The following is a 23064-nucleotide window of genomic DNA, read 5'->3' on the forward strand; positions in this document are numbered from 1 at the left end:
TTTTCTTAATTTTATATTGATGCTGTTATTATATTGTAAAGTGGTAACACTATTTTGTATTAATTTTGTAAAAAAAACTGAAAAGCCTTTTTCTTTTCAATGAAAATATTTATTAAAAAAAGAAATGCAATCTTCTGCAAGAGAAATTATTCCAAAATCCCCTTTATTTATTCATGTGGATGTGAATAATCTCATGGCATACTGAAACAGTGAGAACTTCTCCCAATGTTCTGGGCTACATTCATACTTTATCCATGACAAAAGAAACAGATTGTCTAATCACTCATTTATTTACTGTTTGTGGAGTCTTCTTGGAGTGCATACTTTGACTGCAGTGTTTGTCAACACAGCATTTCAAAAATAATCCGTTTATCAAAAAGCACACGAGCATGACCCGAAGGTGTGATATGTAAAACTACATGAATTTAAGAATGTATTGTAACATTTCAGTAAAATTGCTATATTTTAGTTGGAATGCTTTAAAAACATTGTTTTAAAGGAAGAACAAACTCTGTAAAATTTGAAGTAAGAATCTGAGCTACAAAAAAATATGTTCTACTAATTTTGCACCATCATTATCAGATTCGGTTGTAATTGTTATCACAGTTCCGCCTTCTTGTGATGTCAGCACAGTAAAAATGCTGTCTGCCAACTCATTGAGGTTGTGTGTGTTGCACTTAGCTGCAATCTCCTGCCAATCTTCCAATGTACAGTTAACGTCATTAAGGATAGTTCGTTCCATGGCATCTAAACACATAAATTATTACAATAAAGAAGAAATTAATAGAAATCTGGTTCTTATTATTGTGATCTTGAAATTGTACAGTAAACAGAACTTTCATCCGTAGAAGATCTCTGATGTCATAGAGTCATAGATGTCATAGATGTCTTGTCCATGCTGACAAGAGGTCCTAAACTAATCTAGTCTCATTTGCCAGCTCTTGGCCCATATGCCTCTAAACCTTCCTATTCACATACCCATCCGGATGCTTTTTAAATATATAATTGTACCAGCCTTCACCACTTCCTTTGGCAGCTCATTCCATACATGCAACGCCCTTTGCATGAAAAAGTTGCCTCTTAGATTCCTTTTAAATCTTTCCCTTCTCACCTTAAACCTATGTCCTCTAGTTCTGGACTCCCCCACCCCAGGGAAAAGACTTTGTCTATATACCCTATCAATGCCCCTCATGATCTTTCAACCTTGATAAGGTTACCCTTCAGACTCTGACGCTCCAGGAAAACAGCCCCAGCCTATTCAGCCTCTCGATAGTTCGAACACTCCGACCCTGGCAACATCCTTGTCAGAGACCAGATTTGCATACAATATTCTAGAAGTGGCCTAACCAATGTCCTATATAGCCCCAACATGACTTCCCAACTCCTATTCTCAATGCTCAAACCAATCAAGGAAAGCATACCAAACACCTTCTTCACTATCCTTCATATTTTCCAAACTTCTCAATGCATAAAATCTAAATTGGTTAAAACCTCACTATCCACATATTGTCCTCAAATAAATGCCACATATTCATCACTTTAAGCTATTAAGACATTCTGTAGTTCTCTTCCCAAAACATTGAATTCAAAATCCTTTACCTATTTACCAGTCTTTCCATGACTTAATCCTATTCTATTCTGTACCTTCATCCAGCCTTACATTCAATGCCCCAGTCAGCATAAATCCAACCTCTGCCTACCTTGCATTCTTTTCCTGGAATTTGTCTTGGTAGCAGATCTTTGAGCTGTCAATGCCCTATAAGGTGTATTCTGTTTCATTTGAAACAAGCTGTTAAAAGTTTGGGAGATTCTGGGCCATTGTGGAAAGATCCATTGTTACATGTGTAAAGGGCACATATCAAAAGTTGTAAAATCCTGTCCTTTCCTAGTTGAGGAGAATCCAATCTGAGGTGGAAGTGAAAACATGTATTTTCTACTTCCCATTTAGACCCTTAGATATCCTCTTACAGTACAACATGGAGCTGCCACTAATGGACCCCAGAGGCACCAGAGCCTTTTTTGAGGAATATGCATGGCAATCAGGATAAGATTTCTGGCCTTGGGTAAGTGTAAACTTAAGAATTTCAAGCATAGTTGTTTGAATGCAAAATTCCCTGAAAATGTCGCACTAAATCGATAAAGGCGTAAAATATGACAACGGCATCTGGATTTTACAAATGTAACTTGTAGTATGAGAATAAATAAGTAATTATAACTTTACAAAACATATTGTTTTAGATGCTTTATTTAGAGAACTAGGAGCAGAAGTAGGCAATTCAGCCCCTCGAGCTTGTTCTATCATTCAATACAATCATGGCTGACGTCATCTCAGCCTCATATTCACCTTCCTCCCATTACCCAGAACCCTTCAATCCATTACTAATTTAAAAGCCTGTATTTCCTTCTTAAATTTATTTAATGTTCTGGCATCCACCACATTCTGGGATAGTGAATTCCACAGATTTACAATCCTTTGAGAGAAGTAATTTTTCCTCATCTCTGTTTTAAATTTGCTATCCCTCATCCTAAAACTATGGCCTCTCATTCTAGATTGCCCTACAAGAGAAACATTCTCTTAAAAAGGCAAAGAACCGTGGATGCTGGAAAAAAAGAAATTGCTGGAAAAACTCATTAAGTCTGGCAGCAGAATAAATGTTTCAGGTTCAGCAACCCTTCTTTAGAACAGAAGAAACATCCTCTCTACACTTATTTTGTCAAACCTCTTCAGAATCTTATATACCTCACTACATCTCCTCTCATTCTTATAAACAGTTTTTAGATGCTTGCTTTGGCTGTAAGGTTATTTGCTTTTCAAAACATATAGCTGTCTTTTCAAAACAATGTATCTAAGCCTAATTAAGGGGTTAAAGCCATTCATTTCAGTCTACAATCTTAAAAAACACAAAACTAAAAAGACCCCATCCTTGCAGTTGAGAGTGAAACAGCATGATAAAGATGTTTCTCTAAATAAAGCATCTAAAACAATATGTTTTGTAAAGTTATAATTACTTATTTATTCTCATACTACAAGTTACATTTGTAAAATCCAGATGCCGTTGTCATATTTTACGCCTTTATCGATTTAGTGCGACATTTTCAGGGAATTTTGCATTCAAACAACTATGCTTGAAATTCTTAAGTTTACACTTACCCAAGGCCAGAAATCTTATCCTGATTGCCATGCATATTCCTCAAAAAAAGCTCTGGTGCCTCTGGGGTCCATTAGTGGCAGCTCCATGCTGTACTGTAAGAGGGTATCTAAGGGTCTAAATGGGAAGTAGAAAATACATGTATTCTAATTCACAAGAAGTTTGGCTCACCCATTATTCTACTATTACTTATACAAAAGTAAAATATTGCATTTACTGGAAGTCTGAAATCTGAACAAAAAAGGTTTGAAAAACTTAACAGATCGGGCCACAACCGTGGAAAGAAACACAGTTAATGAGTTGGATTTTCCGAGGAGTGGCAACTACAGTCCATTCCTTCTATTACACAGTGAAAGACCTTTACATTTCTGACAAGAAATTCCAATCAGGGCTCCTTTAGAAATATGAAGCTGTACTTTTATTCTAACATAATTTTTGTAATACAGGACTTTTGGGGGATTGCAAAAAATGTACTTTTGCAAAACGTCAGTTGTCATAATTTGTGACTTAAAGGTCCAGTATCTAGTTTTGTGAAAGAATAACTACATAAGATAGATATGAGGTTCCGGTGCTTGGAGGACATGGTGTCTGGTTAGGACAGGTCAGGGTGATGGGAGAAATCTGGTCTGATGGGGATATTTGTGTATGTCTTTGCTGTTTGAGTCACAGATCCAAGGATGGGTGCCAGATGTGGCAGGTGACAGGGGATATTGGGTCCCAGGGATAGAGGGGTGATGTGAGGTCAGGGTCTTGGGAGTATAAGGGTTCTGGGGAAAGTATTGCTATTGAGATGTATATTAAGTTGGGGAGACATTTGAATTATTGCTTAGGACTTAAATTAGGTATTTAATGGTCTAACCTTGCTTGGGAACGATTTACGTAGCTGCAGTGGAAGGCTCTGAATTCTCCAATTTGAATGATTCAAACATTCTCGAACTTTTAAGTAGAGCATTGAAATGTTTTAATTTGTTAATGGAGTTAAATGACTCTAGCTGTCTGCTTACCTTGACCTGAATCATATATTTCTTTCAGAAGATGAAATCCAGTTTCCTCGTGATCATTTGAAATCAGCCACAATACAGCAATCCCAGTTGAAAGAACTGCTGGGTTTCCATTCCATTCATTAGTCAGACACTGAATTAACTCAGAGTTTGGGCACTTATTCACCAAAAATAAATAATCATCTTACAAGAAAATAATTAAAACAAGAAATTAGAAAAGGTCAATGCAAGACAGACTGACAACACATCAACCAACATGTACCAGAATGCATCAGAAAGATAATACCATTTTGTACCACTGCCCAAGATAAACTTCAACTTCTAAATATTTTGCAACAGGAAACAGTTTCAACAGACTTTGCAACTTTTATGGAAAAAAAACTACACAAAACTTTTGAAAAGAAGAAATTTGAATGTGTAGAGAACAGCAGGGTTAGTTTTGATTTGCGCTACTGTCAAATTGGCACAAGAGAATGGATTGCCTCTGTCTGTGCTATAAACTTCTTTTCCTCTAATAGTTTGGTTCGGGATCACTTTTCTCAACACAATGAGATTCAAAATTGTACACATCAGACAAGGAGGTCAGCTTTACTCCTGAGGAATTTGGGCAGAATAACTATATGAATTTATTGATATGAATCTATTCATTTATACAGACTGTTTAAATTCCTTTTTGGAGTAGGAAAGGCTATGGATAATTGCTATAGGTGGATTGTTCACTTGCATCGTCTACCTGAAGGGTTTACTCACTGCTTGAGTAAATTCAAACTTTCACATAAATGTTGCTATAAGACATATTGAATCATGTGAAAAGGACCCAGTACCTCAGACTAGAAAGAACATTGAATGCAAATTGGATCAATATTCTCATTTTAATGTTTGCCTACTGGTGATTCTGGCATGCTTCCCTAAATTCTTCATTGACCAGGGTTGATCCCCAGGCTTGATGGTAATGGCTGAATGGGGGCTATGCCAAGCTCTGAAGTTACAGGTTGGTTGAATATATTCTGCTGATTATGATAGTTCAAGGATGCCCAATTTGTTACATTTATATGAAATCTACACCATTTAGCACAGTGATAGTGTCACATAACACAATGGATGGTATCCTCAATGTGAGATGGGACTTCATCTCCACAGGAAATTTGTGGTTGTCGCTGTACCGATACTTTCCTGGATAAATGTATCTGCCATATAGGGTATGGTGAGGACAAGGTCAAGTAGGCTTCTCCCTCACATTGGTTCCCTCCCAACCTGTCACAGATCCGGTTTAGCAACAATGACTTTGAGGATTGGTATTACTAAGCTATCCTATCTGCCACTGGGACATGACATGTCCAGGGATGATGATGGTGTTAGGATACAATCTATAAAGTCTGATTCCATGAGTTTATCAATGTGAGGCTGATGCTTAATCAGGAGGATGAAGGGCTTATGCCCGAAACGTCGATTCTCCTGTTTCTCGGATGCTGCTTGACTTGCTTTGCTTTTCCAGTGCCACACTTCGACTCAGATCCCCAGCATCTGCAGTCCTCACATACTCCCTGATGCTTAATTAGGCTGAGGTACAACTCAAGCCCCAATATTAGTTAGGAGGACTTGACAGAGTTGAAAATACCAGATTTTCCTTTGTCATTTTCAGCACTTACACTGAGGTCGGGAGATCTATCCAATATCATTCCTTACTGATATTTTCACAGCAGTTGAGCTTGCTAGGCCATTTATGCGTATTTAAGAATGCACAATGCTGTGGTCTGATGTCACAAATAGGCCAGATCAGGTAAACAGGGTAGATTTCCTTTCCCAACATTAAATCGTCATGCAGTTGCGTTTTTATGACAATGATTTTATGGCTGTCATTACTGAAACTAGCTTTTAATTCTAGATTTATTAATTAGATTTACATTCTGCCAATGTCATGGTGAGAGTTGAATACATGTACCCATACCACTGGATTGCTAGTGTCACAATGCCTCCTCTATTGTCAAATTTATTCTACCACCTTCTCACCATTCTGATGCTTGCTGTGATGCAGTTCTGGCAGGTATACCCAGGCAATGCAAAAAAAAAGCCCTTAAATCTCTGCAAAAGTTTTAAAACATCAAACACCAATTTCAGACCAATTAAATTCAAAAATTTACATATTAAAATTTATGACTATTAGTGTTTTCAATAGACTACATTTCCACTTCAAGCTAAGTAATAGAGAGAAGCGATTTTGTAACAATTAATGACTCAGCTGGAACTTTCAATTTAAATTCCCATTCCAATATTAATTACATTGACTAAAGTATAGCCTAATCCCTTCTCAAGCTCTTACCCAAGCTGAACTTTTTAGAGTCATGAATATATTCCATTGCTCCAGAAATCTGCCTGCACCTGCACAAGCAGAGAGCAGCTTTCTTGTGCACATCACATTTATTGTAGACAATCTGAGCCAGGACCATGCATGTGTCCATATTCCGCAGTTCAGTATCTCCATAATTGTAAATCAAGTCTCCCAATTCTTCAGAACACGTTACTCTAGAGATGACAAGAGGAAGAAAACATTTTATCAAAAATTAAAAGGATTTTCAATAAAGCAACAAAATATATTCTATTTGTTACATCTAAAATGAGCTATCAATTATTGGATTTTAGGAGGTGAAATTCAATTTCAACAGCATGTACGTATAAGCAGATCAGGAGCTGACCGTACAACCTGCCTGACTCAACAGAAAAGAGAATTTGCTGTGGGAGCCAGTCTGCTTTCGTTCATTTTACATTAACTCTCATCAAAAACTGAATATCGCCCGCTTAATTTCTGTTTACTTTAGCATATTTTTGAATATTGTGTAGACAAGTTAACCAGAGCTCATCATCTGTGAAGTTGCGAGATATGAATAGCTCCAATATGCTGAATACACAGCCAAGCTATCAGATAACGAGGATATTTAATGATGAATAGCACCCAGAACTTCAAACTGCATTGTTATTATACTGCATGATTTATCACAACATTACAATATTTTCTACAGAAAACTTTGATTGATGCAAGGGAAATCTTCATCTCCAAAATAATGTTAGAACAAAAATATGGAGCACTGAATTGGCTGCCTATTACACACCCCCTTGAAGTGAACAAAAATGAAAACTGGGTGTACGATAGAGATAGCTGGAATGAAATTCATCCTACCTTCTTACTTCATTGTATTAGGCAATTGGATAAAGGCAGCAGTAAAATGGAGACCCTAATTTCTACCATGTCATAGAGTAATAAAGATATACAGAAAGGAAACAGACCCTTCAATCCAACTCGTCCATGCTTACCAGACATCCTAAACTAATCTAGTCTCATTTGCCAGAACTTGGCCCATATCCCTCTAAACTCTTCGTATTCATATACCCATCCAGATATTTTTTAAATGTTGTAATTGCATCAGCCTACACCACTTCCTCTGGCAGCTCATTCCATACACGCACCACCCACTGCATGAAAAAGTTGCCCCTTAGGTCCCTTTTAAATTTTTCTCCTCTCACCCAAAACTTATGCCCTCTACTTCTGGACTAGTCTGTTGAAATAACAAGCTATCAGGTTCTCTGACCCCACTTCTTTCCATTACATTGCCACATTACTTCCTTGATTTTCTTGGTTCAGAAGTCCAGGCTAGGAACAGCACCTGTCCCTGCTCCTGGCTGTTAAGCTGGGGTCTGCAGCACATTATTTGAATCAGGCCCTGAGATGAGGTTGACCAGACCTCACTTCCCTGGTCTTATTGAATTTCTCACAAGGTATTGTGCTGTCCTAGACATTATACATTTCCTTTTCAATACCAGTACCAGAGTTTCAGTTACTTTACTACTCCCTAGTGGTCAACTTAAACACAAGTGTCTGGGTATACCGTGAATACACCCAAGAACAGTGGAATAGGAAAGGGTGGCAGAATAAAGTTGGCTCAATTCTGTTTTATCTTTTGCCTCCCTGAATACATCAATGTTTTATTGTTAGTTTCTTTAAAATGCTAAATTGTGCAGGGCACAAGAGATAACAAAAATGTTTGCAGTCTTAGAAGTGCTATAAGGTGGGTGGCACGGTGGCACAGTGGTTAGCACTGCTGCCTCACAGCGCCTGAGACCCGGGTTCAATTCCCGAATCAGGTGACTGACTGTGTGGAGTTTGCAAGTTCTCCCAGTGTCTGCGTGGGCTTCCTCCGAGTGCTCTGGTTTCCTCCCACAGTCCAAAGATGTGCGGATTCAGGTGAATTGGCTATGCTAAATTGCCCGTAGTGTTAGGTAAGGGGTAAATGTAAGGGTATGGGTGGGTTGGGCTTCGGCGAGTCGGTGTGGACTTGTTGGGCCGAAGGGCCTGTTTCCACACTGTAAGTAATCTAATACAGGACAGCCTTCCCCCACCTCCCTTGTGAAGTCTAAGCGATACAGTCTCTGTTTCACGACATGAAAAATGAATATTAATATTATCCTGACAATTACATTGAGTGCATTACATCTCTTAAGCTCTTGTCCTGGAGTATCTCACTTCTGTGATAAAACAAGAAGAATATTTATGGACACCAATAAACAGATTAGCTGCTACAGTTATGTAAACAGTACAGTTTAAAATAATCTTAAAAATTCCTAAGAAATAGTAAATTTTTGTTTGAAAGATCCAAAGTCCTAAGGAATTTAATTATTTGAACAGAAGAAGTCTGATTAGAAAAGAACTGTTTCATATAATTGTTCAGTTTATCAGGAATTGTGTACGCCTTTAGAACATGTTGTGGCAAGGACTCTTGTTAACATAAATAATCTGTATGCTATCACCAAACTCAAACAAAAGTAGGCTGAATGTAGGAAGCTAGATTCTGCTAATCAGTGCCACAGATTTGACCCACTGCATTCTCAATTCTACCACAGAATAATTAGCACAGATAGTTAATATACACACCCCTCATTTTTAGGGTCATTATTTAGGCTAGACTAATGGGATGAAATATCCCATTGCCTCAGCAACCTCATTTTAAATTACTGTCAGTTCACAGTATAGATATTCTTTTTATTCAGTATTTTAAAATGCTAACATCTTTTTTAAATCAACCTTTTTGGTTATGTTCTCACACAGCTTTGGCGAGGTAAAACCTGAACGTGGACCTTCTGAACTAAATAGTTTAGCTATCATTCATTCATTTGATGTGAACCTTGTTGGCAAGGACAACATTTTTTGCCCATTCCTTTGAGAAGGTGGTGGTGAGTCATCTTCAGGAACTGTAATGTGGACCTTGTAGAGGTGTATACAATCATGAGGGACATGGATATAGTAAATAGACAAGAATTTTTTCCCAGGGATGTGGGAGTCCAAAACTAGAGGGCATAGGTTTAAAGGTAAGGGGGAAAAATTTAAAAGGGATCCAAGGGGCAACTTTTTCACGCAAAGGGTGGTGTATGGAATGAGACGCCAGGGAAGTGATGGTGGACAGTACAGGTGCAACAGTTAAAAGGATGGATATATGAATAGGAAGGGTTTAGAGGCATATAGGCCAAATGCAGGCAAATGGGACTAGATTAATTTAGGATACCTAGTTGGCATGGATGAGTTGGACCAAAGGCTCTGTTTCTGTGCTGCACATGACTATGACTCTATGAGATACACCTACTGTTCTGATAAAGAGAGAATTCTAGGAGTTTGACCTAGCAACAAGGAAGAAACTAACTAACAGGAAACAGAAAGTGGGCATAAAAGGTCATTCTCTGCTTGGAAAGATGAAACAAATGGTGTGCCACAGAACTCAGTGCTGTGCTTCAACCTTTTACAAATTATGTAAATTACTTTGATGAAGGGACCAAAGGTATCACTGTTAAATTTGCTGACAACACACAGATAGGTTGGGAAGTGAGTTGTGAAGAGTACACAAGGATACTGAAGAGGAATATGGATAGGCTAAGTGAGCTGATAAAGATGTGACAAATGTGAAATTCTCCATTTTGGCAGGAAGAATATAAAGGAAGCATTTTATCTAAATGGCGAGAGATTGGAGAGCTCAGTAATGCATAGAGATCTGGGCACTTTGTTTGTATGAATTGCCAAAGGTTAGTATGCAAGTACAGAAAATAATTAGGATAGCTAATAGAATATTATTGTTCATTACAAGGGGATTTTATTTTATTCACTCATGGGATGTGGTTGATATTGGCTGGTCAGCATCTATTGCCCATCTCTAGTTGCCCTTGAGAAGATGGTGGTGAGCTGCACCTTGAACCATTGCAATGCATTTCGTACACCGAAACACCGACTATGCCATTAGAAATGGAGTTCCAGATTGTGACCCAGTGACGCTGAAAGAAATTGGCAATCTATCTCCAAATCAGGATGTAAAGTGGCTTGGAGGGGAATTTGAAGGTGATTTCCTATTTGCTATCCTTGTCCTTCTAGATAGCACTGGATGTGGGTTTGGAAGATATTATCTAAGGAGCTTTAGTGAATGTCTTCAGTGCACCTTTGTAGATGGTACACACTGTTGCTATTGAGCATTGATGGTGGAGGGAGTGAATGTTTGAATGAAAACTGTACAAGGCACTAGTTAGATCAAACCTAGAATATTGTGAAACATGTTACTCCCCTTTTCTAAGGAGAGATACATTGCCATTTGAGGCAACCTCGTAAAGGTTCACTAGGTATGAAGGACTTTTCTTACAAGGTGACAGTGAGTAGGTTGAGCCTGTATTCATTGGAGTTTAGAAAAATGAGAGGCAACTTATCAAAACATCTAAGATTCTTAGGGGGTTTGACAGATAGATACCATTGTTGGAGATCTAGGACTAGAGGGTACACTGTCAGAGTAAGGGTGTTGCCCAGTTAGGACAGAGATGAGGAATTTCTTCCTTCAGAGGGTAGTGAATCTGTAGAAGTCTTTACTGTATAGAGCTATAGCAGCTGGATCATTAAGTATATTCAAGGCTGAGATATGCAGATTTTTAATAAGTGAGGGAATCAAGGGTAAAGAGGGAACGGTGGAAACTGGAACTGAGGATTATCAGGGTCAAGATTAGAGTGGTGCTGGAAAAGCACGGCAGGTCAGGCAGCCCCTTTGGATGCTGCCTGACCTGCTGTGCTTTTCTAGCACCATTCTAGTCTTGACTCTAATTTCCAGCATCTGCAGTACCAACTTTTGCCTTGAGGATTATCAGTCAGCTATGATCTCGCTGAATGGCAGAGCAGATTTGATAGGCTGAATGACCTACTTGTGCTCCTACATCTTACAGAGAGTTTTCCTCAAATTTCCATTGACTTCAATTTTACTAAGGACTTTTAGTGCCACAATTGGTCAAATGCTACCTTTATATCAAGGACAAGAAGGCATTTACCAGGATGTTGCCAGGTATGGAGTTATAAAGTAAGGGTGGATAGATTGGGACTTTCTTCGCAGGAGCACAGGAGGTTGAGAGGTGACCTTATGGAAGGTTAAAGATAGGTATTTTTTTCCTTATGATGGGGGATTTCAAGATCGGGGGGTGGGGGGGGGGGGGGGGGGGGAGGGTGTGGGCACACATTTTTAAGGTGAGAGGAGAGGAATTTAAAAAATACAAGACAGGCATATTTTTTACACAGAAGGTAGATCATGCGTGGAATTAACTTCTTGAGGAAGTGGCGGATGTGGCGACAATTACAATGTTTAAAAGACATTTGGTGAAGTACATGAATAGGAAAGGCTTGGAGGGATATGAAGCAGGAGCAGGCAGGTGAAACTAGTTCAGTTCAGGATTATGTTCATAATATGGACGGTTTGGGCCAAAGGGTCTGTTTCCATACTATATGACTGTATTACAGTCATTTTCAATTATTACTATATTTTCCTGTTGGAAATCCATGGCAGACCACATCTTTCAGTGTCAGCAACCAGCTAACAAACAATACAGGTGGTGCTCACTTGACTCTTGACTGATGTTTCCTCTGGGTAATGACACCATTTCCTGCTTTACATCAGGAACTCTTTACAGGTCCTGATTTTATACCATGGACAAGTTCCATTACCTGCTTCTTGGTCATCAGGTCTGACCTCACTTTTCACTTGCCCACCATCCACTATTGGAGTCAAAATCTTTCAGTTCAAAATCAAAGTTGCTTGAGGCTTGTGGACCTGACCCCAGAGGAAAAATATGAGACTAAGATGCAAACTATCAAATCCAGGAGATGTATTCCTCTGTCATCCAAGGACCTCTGGATTTGTTTGCCCAACATTTCCATTTCGAGAAAAAAAATATCTTAACTACAACTAATCATCTTCCCTTTGAAGGTAACCCATTGCTCATTTACAGTTTTCCCACTGGTTTTGCTCCAGTCAACCTGCTCCAGCTCAGTTATTGCCATATTGAAGTCAGCTCCTAACCAATAGATTTTTCTTACTTTAGATTGACCTTTGTCATTCTCTATCATCATCCTAAACCACACAATACAATGATCACTGCCTTCCAAATGTTCCTCACTGACACATGGTTTTCTTGGCCCACCTCATTTCAAGAACCAGTAAGAACAGTGCAACTTTTCTTGTTGGACTAGAAACATACTGCTGTTGGAAATTCTCCTGAACACAGTCTAGGAACACATGTCCCTCAATACCTCTTGCATTACCAGTACCCCAATCTATATTTGGGTAATTGTGTGTCTTCCATTATAAACACAATATAATATTGGCATCTTTCTGTAATTTCCCTGTAGATTTGTTCCTGTACAGTCTTCCTTTTAGTTGGTGGTTTATAGACCACACCAAGCAATGTCTCTGCATCTTTTTGTTCCTTAGCACCAGCCTAATTCCACCACTGAAACCTTGTCGCCACATCCGCCACTTCCTCAAGAAGTTAATTCCACACATGATCTACCTTCTGTGTAAAAAATATGCCTGTCTTGTATTTTTTAAATCCCTCTCCTCTCACCTTAAAAATGTGTGCCCCCCCTCCCCGATCTTGAAATCCCCCATCATAGGGAACATCCTCTTCTTTCAACACTACAATGATCTCCTTAACTAATACTGTCATGCCCTCCTCCTCCACTTGGGAATAGCTTGTACCGAAGAATATCTAACATCCAATGTTGCCCTTCCTTTAGCCAGGTCTTTGTTATTGCCACAATATCATATTTCCCACAAAGTAATCTGTGTCTGGAACTACCAAATCTTATTTACCTGACTTATGCTATACACACAATACAGAGATGCATACTAACTCTCACTTAGACTTCATTACTTCATCCCTTACTCTGACTTCAACTATGAACTTACTATACTGCTAGTGCTATATATCTCTCCAAATATTTTGTGAATCCTGGTATTATTTTCTAATACCCTCTCTTGGTTCTGACACTCCTGCCAAGTCACCAAATACTGCCCTCACAGCCGCAAAAGCAAAACTCCCCGCAAGGAACTGGGTTCCAGCTCTGTTCAGGTGCAACCCGCCCAGCTTGTTTAAGTGACATATTCCCCATAACCAGTTCCAGTGTTCCCAGCATTTAAAGCCCTCCCTCCTGCAGCATCTTTTCAGCCATGTATTAACCTGCCTGTTTCTGTACTCACTTGCGCATGGTACTGAAGTAATCTGCAGATATAAAACATTTTAAGTCCTCCTTGCTAATTTTCTCCCTATCTTCCTAGATTCGAGTCACAGGACTATATATTCCTTCCTAACAAAGACATTGGTACCAACATGGACTATAATCTTTGAAAGAACACATACCCCCTACAAAAATGACCAGCAGCTGCTCTGTAACTTTCAGCCTTGTGGATGTGACACCAGCTACCACTTGAATTCTGAAACCTGGAATGCAAACTTCTGCAAATGGCAACATGTCCTATACATATGGCCATCTAGGACATCAGTGGGCTCCTTGTCTTCACATGTATTACAGACCATACATTACACTCAATGAGTTGCACTGCTATGCCTTAACTTTATCTCCTTTATGTTAACTTTGTCTTGCTCTGGATTAGATTAGATTCCCTACAATGTGGAAACAGGCCCTTCGGCCCAACAAGTCCACAGTGAACTGCGAAGAGCAATCCCTCTGACTAATGCACCTAACACTATGGGCAATTTAACATGGCCAATTCACCTGACCTACACATCTTTGGACTGTGGGAAGAAACCGGAGCACCGGGAGGAAACCCACGCAGACACGGGCCCGAGGCTGGAATCGAACCTGGAACCTGGTGCTGTGAGGCAGCAGTGCTAACCACTGAGCCACTGTGCCGCCCTATATTACTTCACTGTATTCCCTGACTTATCCTTAATTCTAGTCTTTTTTTAGTTAAATCCAAGTATTAGCTACTCATTTAAAGATAATATGTTTTCTACGATAACTTAAAGATAGTCCCTAACAGCAGTTTCTTAACAGCCAATGAACTTACTGAAAGAGTAGAAGGAAAAAGACTGTATGGAGTTTGCACATTCTCCTTGTGTCTGTATAGGTTTCCTCTGGGTATTCCAGTTTCCTCCCACAATCTGAAGATATGCAGGTTAGATGAATTGGCCATGCTAAATTGCCCATAGTGTTCAAGGATGCATAGGTTAGGTGCATTAGTTAGGGTAAATGTAGAGTCATAGGATAGAGGAATCGGTCAGGGTGGGTTACTCTCCAACCTTGACCAAACTCTTCACTCAGCAAACTATATATCTTGCAGTAAACTTTACTTAAAACATCTGTTTCCCCTGCTGCACTAAATTCCTACTTTGAACCAAATTCCCAGACATACTCAGCCAGGGTCTCACACAGATCAAGTCTATCTCGTGCTGACCTAACAATTCATTACTTTAATTATATTTTGCCATACTTTTACATGTCTTTTGGTTTATCCAATTACTTTGCTCAACCCTTTGCTACCAGATTTCCTACGTGTATTAACATTTCCATTGCTAACTCAAAATAGTTCTCTAAATTAGTTCGTTCAAATTGGTGTTTACTGCCATTTTAAATCATATTAAGGTGAAACAAATATCAGCTTCATGACTGACATAAACAACGCGGAAAAACAGTTCCAGGCACCCTAGTTCGATTCCAGCCTCGGGCAACTGTGCAGAGCTTGCACATTCTCCCTGTGTCTGTATGGGTTTCCACCGGGTGCTCTGGTTTCCTCCCACAATCCAAAAATGTGCAGGTTAGGTGAATTGTTCATTCTAAATTGCCCACAGTGTTCAGGGATATGTAGGTTAGGTGCATTAGTCAGGAGTAAATTTAGATTAGATTAGATTAGATTACTTACAGTGTGGAAACAGGCCCTTCGGCCCAACAAGTCCACACCGACCCGCCGAAGCGCAACCCACCCATACCCCTACATTTACCCCTTACCTAACACTACAGGCAATTTAGCATGGCCAATTCACCTGACCCCGCACATCTTTGGACAGTGGGAGGAAACCGGAGCACCCGGAGGAAACCCACGCAGACACAGGGAGAACGTGCATATACAGTAGTGGGTAGTGGAGTGGATCTGGGTGGGTTACTCTTCGGAGAGTTGGTGTGGAACTGTTGGGCCAAGTAGTCTGCTTCCACATTGTAGGGATTCTATGATTTCTAGGATATGTACTTTATTCAGTATTGCTATGTTTTATATGCCCTTAGACCAGTAATTTTCCTAACTGTTTCCTGCACCCAGGTAAATAGTGCTGTGAGGAAGGCATATGGTGTACTGGGCTTTATTGGCAGAGGAATTGAGTTCCGGAGTCCTGAGGTCATGTTGCAGTTGTATAAGACTCTGGTGAGGCCTCATCTGGAGTATTGTGTGCAGTTTTGGTCGCCATACTATAGGAAGGATGTGGAAGCTTTAGAACGAGTGCAGAGGAGGTTTACCAGGATGTTGCCTGGAATGGTAGGAAAATCTTATGAGGAAAGGCTGAGGCACTTGGGGCTGTTCTCATTGGAGAAGAGAAGGTTTAGGGGAGATCTGATAGAAGTGTATAAGATGATTAGGGGTTTAGATGGGGTAGATACTAAGAGCCTTTTACCGCTAATGGAGTCAGGTGTTACTAGGGGACATAGCTTTAAATTAAGGGGTGGTAGGTATAGGACAGATGTTAGGGGTAGATTCTTCACACAGCGGGTTGTGAGTTCATGGAATGCCCTGCCCGTATCAGTGGTGAACTCTCCTTCTTTATGGTCATTTAAGCGGGCATTGGATAGGCATTTGGAAGTTATTGGGCTAGTATAGGTTAGGTAGGATTCGGTCGGCGCAACATCGAGGGCCGAAGGGCCTGTACTGCGCTGTATCCTTCTATGTTCTATGTTCTATGCAGTTTTTATGCTTTACATTCTGTCCAAACTTGTTGCAACTTTGCTCCATCAAAATGTTTCAGTGAACTGTCACAAAGTATGATATTTTCAAATATAGAATTTTCAGCTGTAAGTCACATTTTTGCTTATCCGTGGAATACACAACTGTTTTCCTTGTGCCTTGTACAGTAATAAGTAACCCTGTTTTTAATAACATGATTCTACTGAGTTTAGATTATTACCTCTGTTGTATGATCCAGTGAATGACCAGGTCCAGTCGGTTTTGCGTCAGTGCACATTCTACTCCTTCTAATGACATTTTTGCGTTAGGTGAATGTTTGACAGCAGAAAAGGAGTTCATTACAGCTTCAAAGAATTGCAGGAGAGGAGAAATATGCCCTTCATATTCTGTGATAGCTGAGGGAGAAAATGTTATTATTACAGTTGGTCGAAGAACAAAATACACCTTCATACACAATTGTTATACATTTTAAATGACCTATCTTAAATAAGTTCATTGTGTTTAACAGAGCAAGGATGACGATGTTTGCTAGCTCTGAATCTCAGTTTTTTTTTATTATGGAGAGCCTGTTAGTATGAGCAAAGCAATTCCTCAAATTGAAGGGAAAATTAAGACAAATCTTTCACATATATAGAAAATTCTCTTTTAAATTTGACATTTTATGTTGTTCTGTTTCAATGTTATTCTGTCAATGAGCCCTATATTGTCAGTCAGAGTTGCCCAATTTGTTTTTAAGTCATTGTCCATCAGGCTGCATGACTCAATCTGCACATTTCCTTTACTGAGATTGTGGGCTCCAAAGCCAAAGTTTCACAGTTGTGAAAGCTTGAATACAGAAGTGTTGAACAGAGGTAGTTTTCATCAATGTCTGTTTTCATCAATGCCACAAACAGCCTTATGATATTCAGTCACATTCTCATAGTCGTGCTTTCGCCACAGCTTCCTCACTCACTGATAGGGTTTGGGAAAGGGAAGCAATGTGCAGCAGAGTCAGGGAACAAGGGGTTCAGTGAGAGGAGTGGCAGAGACTGCAAATTGGAGGATCGGCAGCTTAAGGATGTATTAGAGTTTGGCACAGGCTTCAATTTGGAGTGTCACCAGAAATCAGGGTGGTTCGATAGCTGCAGGTATGGCAGCAGAATAGGTGACAAGTAATGTCAGCAATGAGGGTAAGCATTGTAAAAAGATTACCAGATTTCTTTTACAGTATATTTTTGAACTTTATACTAGAAGTGTTTTTATTTACTATTGTACAACAACTTCAAGTTAGAATGTGTTTTTTTTAAAAAGGAAGGCCCTACAGTGCTGAATTACAGCCTCTACATTGGTTTTCATTAGATTGCTAACCTAGAATTTGCTTGGTCAAATTCCATCATAATAGGTTACGAGATTCAATTAAATAATTTTGATCATTTGGAATCAAAAATGACCACAATAATTGTTGAAAATATTTTGAATCAACCTGTCTGAATGTATAGAGAGATATATTTGCATTGCAGGTGGTTCATGAACCTGTACCTCTGGCCCAGAGGCAGGGTACTACTGTGACAGAAGAACCCAATGATACCTGCTGTTTTATGGTGAAAATTCAATTGTTGACCTAATCTGGCCTAGGGTGACTCCGATCACAAAATTTTGGATTGGCTCTTAATGTCTTCCCTAGTTATGGGCAATAAACACTATATTTTTACTGTTGTCCATCTCAGAATTATTAGTAAAAAAGCTATAAAGCAAATTGTTGTTATTAATTTGAATATTTAATTATAATGAAGCAATGATCACAGAGATATTTTCAGTTCTACTCCAAATTTAGAAATTATATGGTAATCCACTGTTTAAAAGCATATATTCATGCTAACTTGACAAAGAAAAGTTACCTTGCTCTCAATGATCTTCAGCAGAGACAGACTTCAAGTGGGAATGCAATATGTATAGTAACTCAAGATTGGCTGCTTAGCTAAAGAAGGCTTCCTGAGCATCACTGACAGTAGAAATTTTATAAATGTAAATATTTTAATTCACTTCTGGAATGTGGAAATTTTTGAGAGCCAAAATTATTTCCTATCCTTAATTGCCCTTGAACAGTTACACTTGCATGCTAGTTTTGAGTTTCAAGATCTGTTATTTATCAAGTTAGCTTTTTCTTATTATATGTATACAATAATTTTATAGTATTTTATTAAATGACAAGTAATTAATAATAATCTGGTTTCCCCATGGACTTCAATTTGATTATGCTTGACTAATATTGAGCTCCCAGTAGGGAGTAGTGCTTCGTGGGACCATATGTCAGAAATAAAATTACACCAATTCTTCAATATGCATAACCTATGACAATGTAGGACCGAGGGAGTGATAAGCATACCTATACCTTCGTGAATGTACCGGTTTAATAGTAGTTACATAAATTAACTAATTGCAGTCTCTAAGAAAAAAGTGTGACTTGAGTCCTTAAATGAACTATTTTAAAGAAGGTGTGCTACTTTTATATGACATAAAAAGTTGATCTAGAAGAGATTGCTATTGAAAATCATTTGTTAACTGCTAAAATATTTTGCTGTAATGATCTAATTTTTACAGATTCTACAAAACAAAATGAATATAATGATATTAAGGAAACATTCTAATAGACATAGTTGCTGAACTACTGAGCAGCCCTTTTTAATTCTTGAACTTGTAAAAGTCAGAAGGAAACATTTGCTGATACAGGATTAAGTTTCCCTATTTTGTTGCATAAAACATAGCAATGAACAAAAAGCACAACTGACCTTTAAACCTTTCCATAACCTCCAAATTATGAAGAATTCCTCTGGGACAATTTGCTACATGTTTTGCAGCTGCCTTATATTGCTTATCATCAAACAGTTTATTAAATCTAGAAAAAAAGTGGAAGTTTCAGTTTAGCAGCAGCTGTGAATGGATTCCTTCAACCCCAAAGTTGTTTGGTATGGATTAGGATATCCACCTAGCTGGTATAAGTAGAGGAGTCATATTGAATAAACAATACCTAACTATTACTGCAACAATTATAGGATGGATGAAAATGACTTATATTAGTGCAGAGACTTGTGGTATTGTGGAGAACATTTAAAATTGCATGATGGGAAAAATTGGCCAACTCTTGAAAAATAGATCAGTAAATTTTTTTATAAGCACTTTTATTAAATAGATCAGCAAGTTAAAAAGGACTGTGACAAAAGGTCAGAAACAACATTCATGACAGACTGAATGTAAACAAATTTTGCAACCTTGGCAAAACTTCAGTAATCTTAACAGTTCCTTGTATAGTTTGAACTGCAGATTTTAGCCTAAACAAAACGTCCGTACACAAAAACAAAGTCATGGAATGATGCGAATGATTAATATTTCAGAAAACCAATAAGGCAAAATTCAATGTTATGGATGATAGGCATTTCATGATAATTTGTCACTTCTCAGCATATTTTAAAGTATATAAATGTTATTCTTTCCTTTGTAAAGGTGTGAAACCTGGAAGAGAAATTGAGAACAACTTTTATCTCTTCCTCTCTCGAGTTTTAGCCAAAACTGCTGCAGCATTATCAATAAAGGCTGATTATTGTCAGTTCAAACTGATTTTTTCGAGTATTGTTGCTATCTTTTGCTCTCACAGATCCCTGTTAATTAAAATCCAATTTGACATTTGGTGCTGCGAGCAAAAACCAAATAACCTGGCTGAATTCTGTCAGGGGACTGGAGAAGCGATCCAGCCGCAGCCTAGGGATAAGGGGCAGACGGGCACCCGAGGTAAGCATTAAAATCTTGGCCTAACTCTCTCCCTTGGCTGACCACTGTGACCCCTCATCCCTTGCAGAGGACACTAGCTTCCGAATCTAAATTTTTTTTGAGTGTTGTTAATTTCTTTTGTTCTCACAGTTTCCTGCTAATTAAAATCTGATTCGACAACTGATAGGAGCACACTAACACCAGATGAGTCTCTTACAAACTTGTAGGAAGTGACGACTGCAGATGCTGAAGAGTCAGAGTCGAAAAGGGTGACGTTGGAAAAGTACAGCAGACGTTATGCATGAAATGTTGGCTCTCTTGCTCCTCAGATGTTGCTTGACCTGCTGTGTTTTTCCAAAATCACTCTTTTCGACTCTTATAAACTTGTCATGGGGCTCAGAGTAGAGACATCACAGTGGGTTGTGCTTTTTCTATTCATTCATGGGACATAGGCATCACTCGTCTGGCCAGCAATTATTGCCCATTATTAATTCTCCAGAGGGATAGTTAAGAATCAACCACATTTCTGAAATCACACATTTACCAGACAGGGTAAGGACAGTAGATTTTCCTTCTCTAAAGGGCATTAGTGAACAAGATTTTTTTTAACAACAGGTTATACAATCATCATTTGGCTGGCTTTTTTCTTTAATTCCAGATTTTTGCTGAATTCAAATTTCACCTCTGCCCAGTTGGGATTTGAACTCATGTCCCCAGAACATTAACCTGTGGTCCTGAGTTAGTAGTCCAATGACATTACCACTTTGCCACGACATCTCCAAACACTCTTACAATCAAATGTTAATCCTTTCAGACTCATACAGCAGAAATAACACAATATTTTAATTGTGTCCTCAGGCCTGTCTCCTTACTGTCCAATATCTTTGGCAAATCTGACCCAAGGTAGTAGAGGAATACGAATGGAAGCTTATAGAACCCAGAACAACACAAGTTAAGGCTAGAAATCTGGGAGAATCGTATGAGAAATTGAGTAAGGCCTTTCTCAAGTTTGGAAGCAATTAGCTTCATTTCCAACTAAGGTCTAGACAGCAAAACAAGATTCTCACTAGATAGCAGCAAGAAGCTTATTTTTGGTCTCATTAACTGTATATCTTGCCTTATTAACTAAATATCCAATTTTACCATAGAGTCATAGAGATGTACAGCACAGAAACAGACCCTTTGGTTCAACTCGTCCATGCCAACCAGATATCCTAACCTAATCTTGTCCCATTTGCCAGCATTTGGCCTATATCTCTCTAAGCCCTTTCTATTGAGATACCCATCCGGATGTCTTTTAAATGCTGTAATTGTACCAGCCTTCACTACTTCCTCTGGCAGCTTATTCCATACACGTACCACCCTCTGTCTGAAAAAGTTGTCCCTTAGGTCCCTTTTAATATCTTTCCTCCCTCACCCTAAACCTATGCCCTCTAGTTCCGGACTCTCCCACCACAGGGAAAAGACCTTGTCTATTTATTCTATCCATGCCCCTCATGATTTTATAAACCTGTATAAGATTACCCCTCAACGTCTAATGCTCCACGGAAAACAGCCTCAGCCTATTCAGCCTCTCCCTATAGCTCAGACCCTCCAACCCTGGCAACATCCTTGTAAATCTTTTCTGAACCCTTTCAAGTTTCACAACATCCTTCCGATAGGAAAGAGACTAGAGTTGCACACAATATTCCAGAAGTGGTCTAACCAATGTCCTGTACAGCTGGAACACAAATTCCTAACTCCTAAAGTCAATGCTCTGACCAATAAAGGAAAGCATATCAAACACCTTCTTCATTATCCTATCTACTTGTGACTCTACTTTCAATGAATTATGAACCTGCACTCCAAGGTATCTTTGTTCAGCAGCACTCTCTAGGACCTTACCATTAAGTGTATACGTCCTACCCTGATTTGCTTTTCCAAAATACAGCACTTCACATTTATCTAAATTAAAATCAAAATCAATCTGCACTCCTCAGCCCATTGGCTCATTTGATCAAGTTCCATTGTATATTGAGGTAACATTCTTCGCTGTCCACTATACTCCAATTTTGGTGTCACCTGCAAACTAACTAACTGTACCTCCTATACTCTCATTCAAATCATTTATATGAATGACAAAAAGCAGTAGACTCGGCACCGATCCTTGTGGCACTCCATTGGTCACAGGCCTCCAGTCTGAAAAGCAACTCTACACTACCACCCTCTGTCTTCTACCTTCGAGCCAGCTCTGTGTCCAAATGGTTAGTTCTCCCTGTATTTCATGAGATCTAACCTTGCTAATCAGTCTCCCATGGGGAACCTTGTCGAATGCCTTACTGAAGTCCATATAGATTACATCTACTGCTCTGCCTTCATCAATCTTCTTTGTTACCTCTTCAAAAAACTCAATCAAGTTCGTGAGACATGATTTCCCTTGCACAAAGCCATGCTGACTTCCCCTAATCAGTCCTTGTCTTTCCAAATACATGCAAATCCTGTCCCTCAGGATTCCCTCCAACAATTTTTCCACTACCAATATCAGGTTCAGCGGCCTATAGCTCCCTGGCTTTTCCTTACGTCCTTTCTTAAATAGTGGCACCATGTTAGCCAACCCCCAGTCTTCTGGCACCTCAACTGCGACTATCGATGATACAAATATCTCAGTAAGGGGTCAAGCAATCACTTCCCTAGATTGCCACAGAGTTCAAGGGTACACCTGATCAGGTGCTGGGAATTTATACACTTTTATGCGTTTCAAGACATTCAACACTTCCTCCTCTATAGTACAAACATTTTTCAAGATGTCACCATCTATTCCCCTACATTCTATATCTTCCATGTCCTTTTCCACAGTAAACATTGATGTAAAATACTCATTTAGTATCTTCCCCATCTTCTGCAGCTCCACACATCAGCCACCTTGCTGATCTTTGAAGG

The 23064-nt window shown here is 39.1% G+C and overlaps 1 protein-coding gene across 1 annotated transcript in view; it reads right to left on the reverse strand.

Moving 5' to 3' along the window:
• Window positions 1–152: 152 nt before the first annotated feature.
• Window positions 153–23064, reverse strand: part of LOC132819438 (clathrin heavy chain linker domain-containing protein 1-like) — a 54265-nt gene continuing 31353 nt past the window's right edge. Inside the window, exons 5-9 of the mRNA XM_060830943.1 lie at window positions 19170–19276; window positions 16622–16796; window positions 6471–6673; window positions 4154–4333; window positions 153–747 (exon numbers count right to left, since the gene is read on the reverse strand). Coding sequence (XP_060686926.1) covers window positions 539–747; window positions 4154–4333; window positions 6471–6673; window positions 16622–16796; window positions 19170–19276 — 874 coding nt within the window. The 3' untranslated portion in view covers window positions 153–538. The remainder of the gene's footprint in view (window positions 748–4153; window positions 4334–6470; window positions 6674–16621; window positions 16797–19169; window positions 19277–23064) is intronic.

The sequence above is a fragment of the Hemiscyllium ocellatum genome, chromosome 10 (assembly GCF_020745735.1).
Source record: "Hemiscyllium ocellatum isolate sHemOce1 chromosome 10, sHemOce1.pat.X.cur, whole genome shotgun sequence".
Lineage (NCBI taxonomy): Eukaryota > Metazoa > Chordata > Chondrichthyes > Orectolobiformes > Hemiscylliidae > Hemiscyllium > Hemiscyllium ocellatum.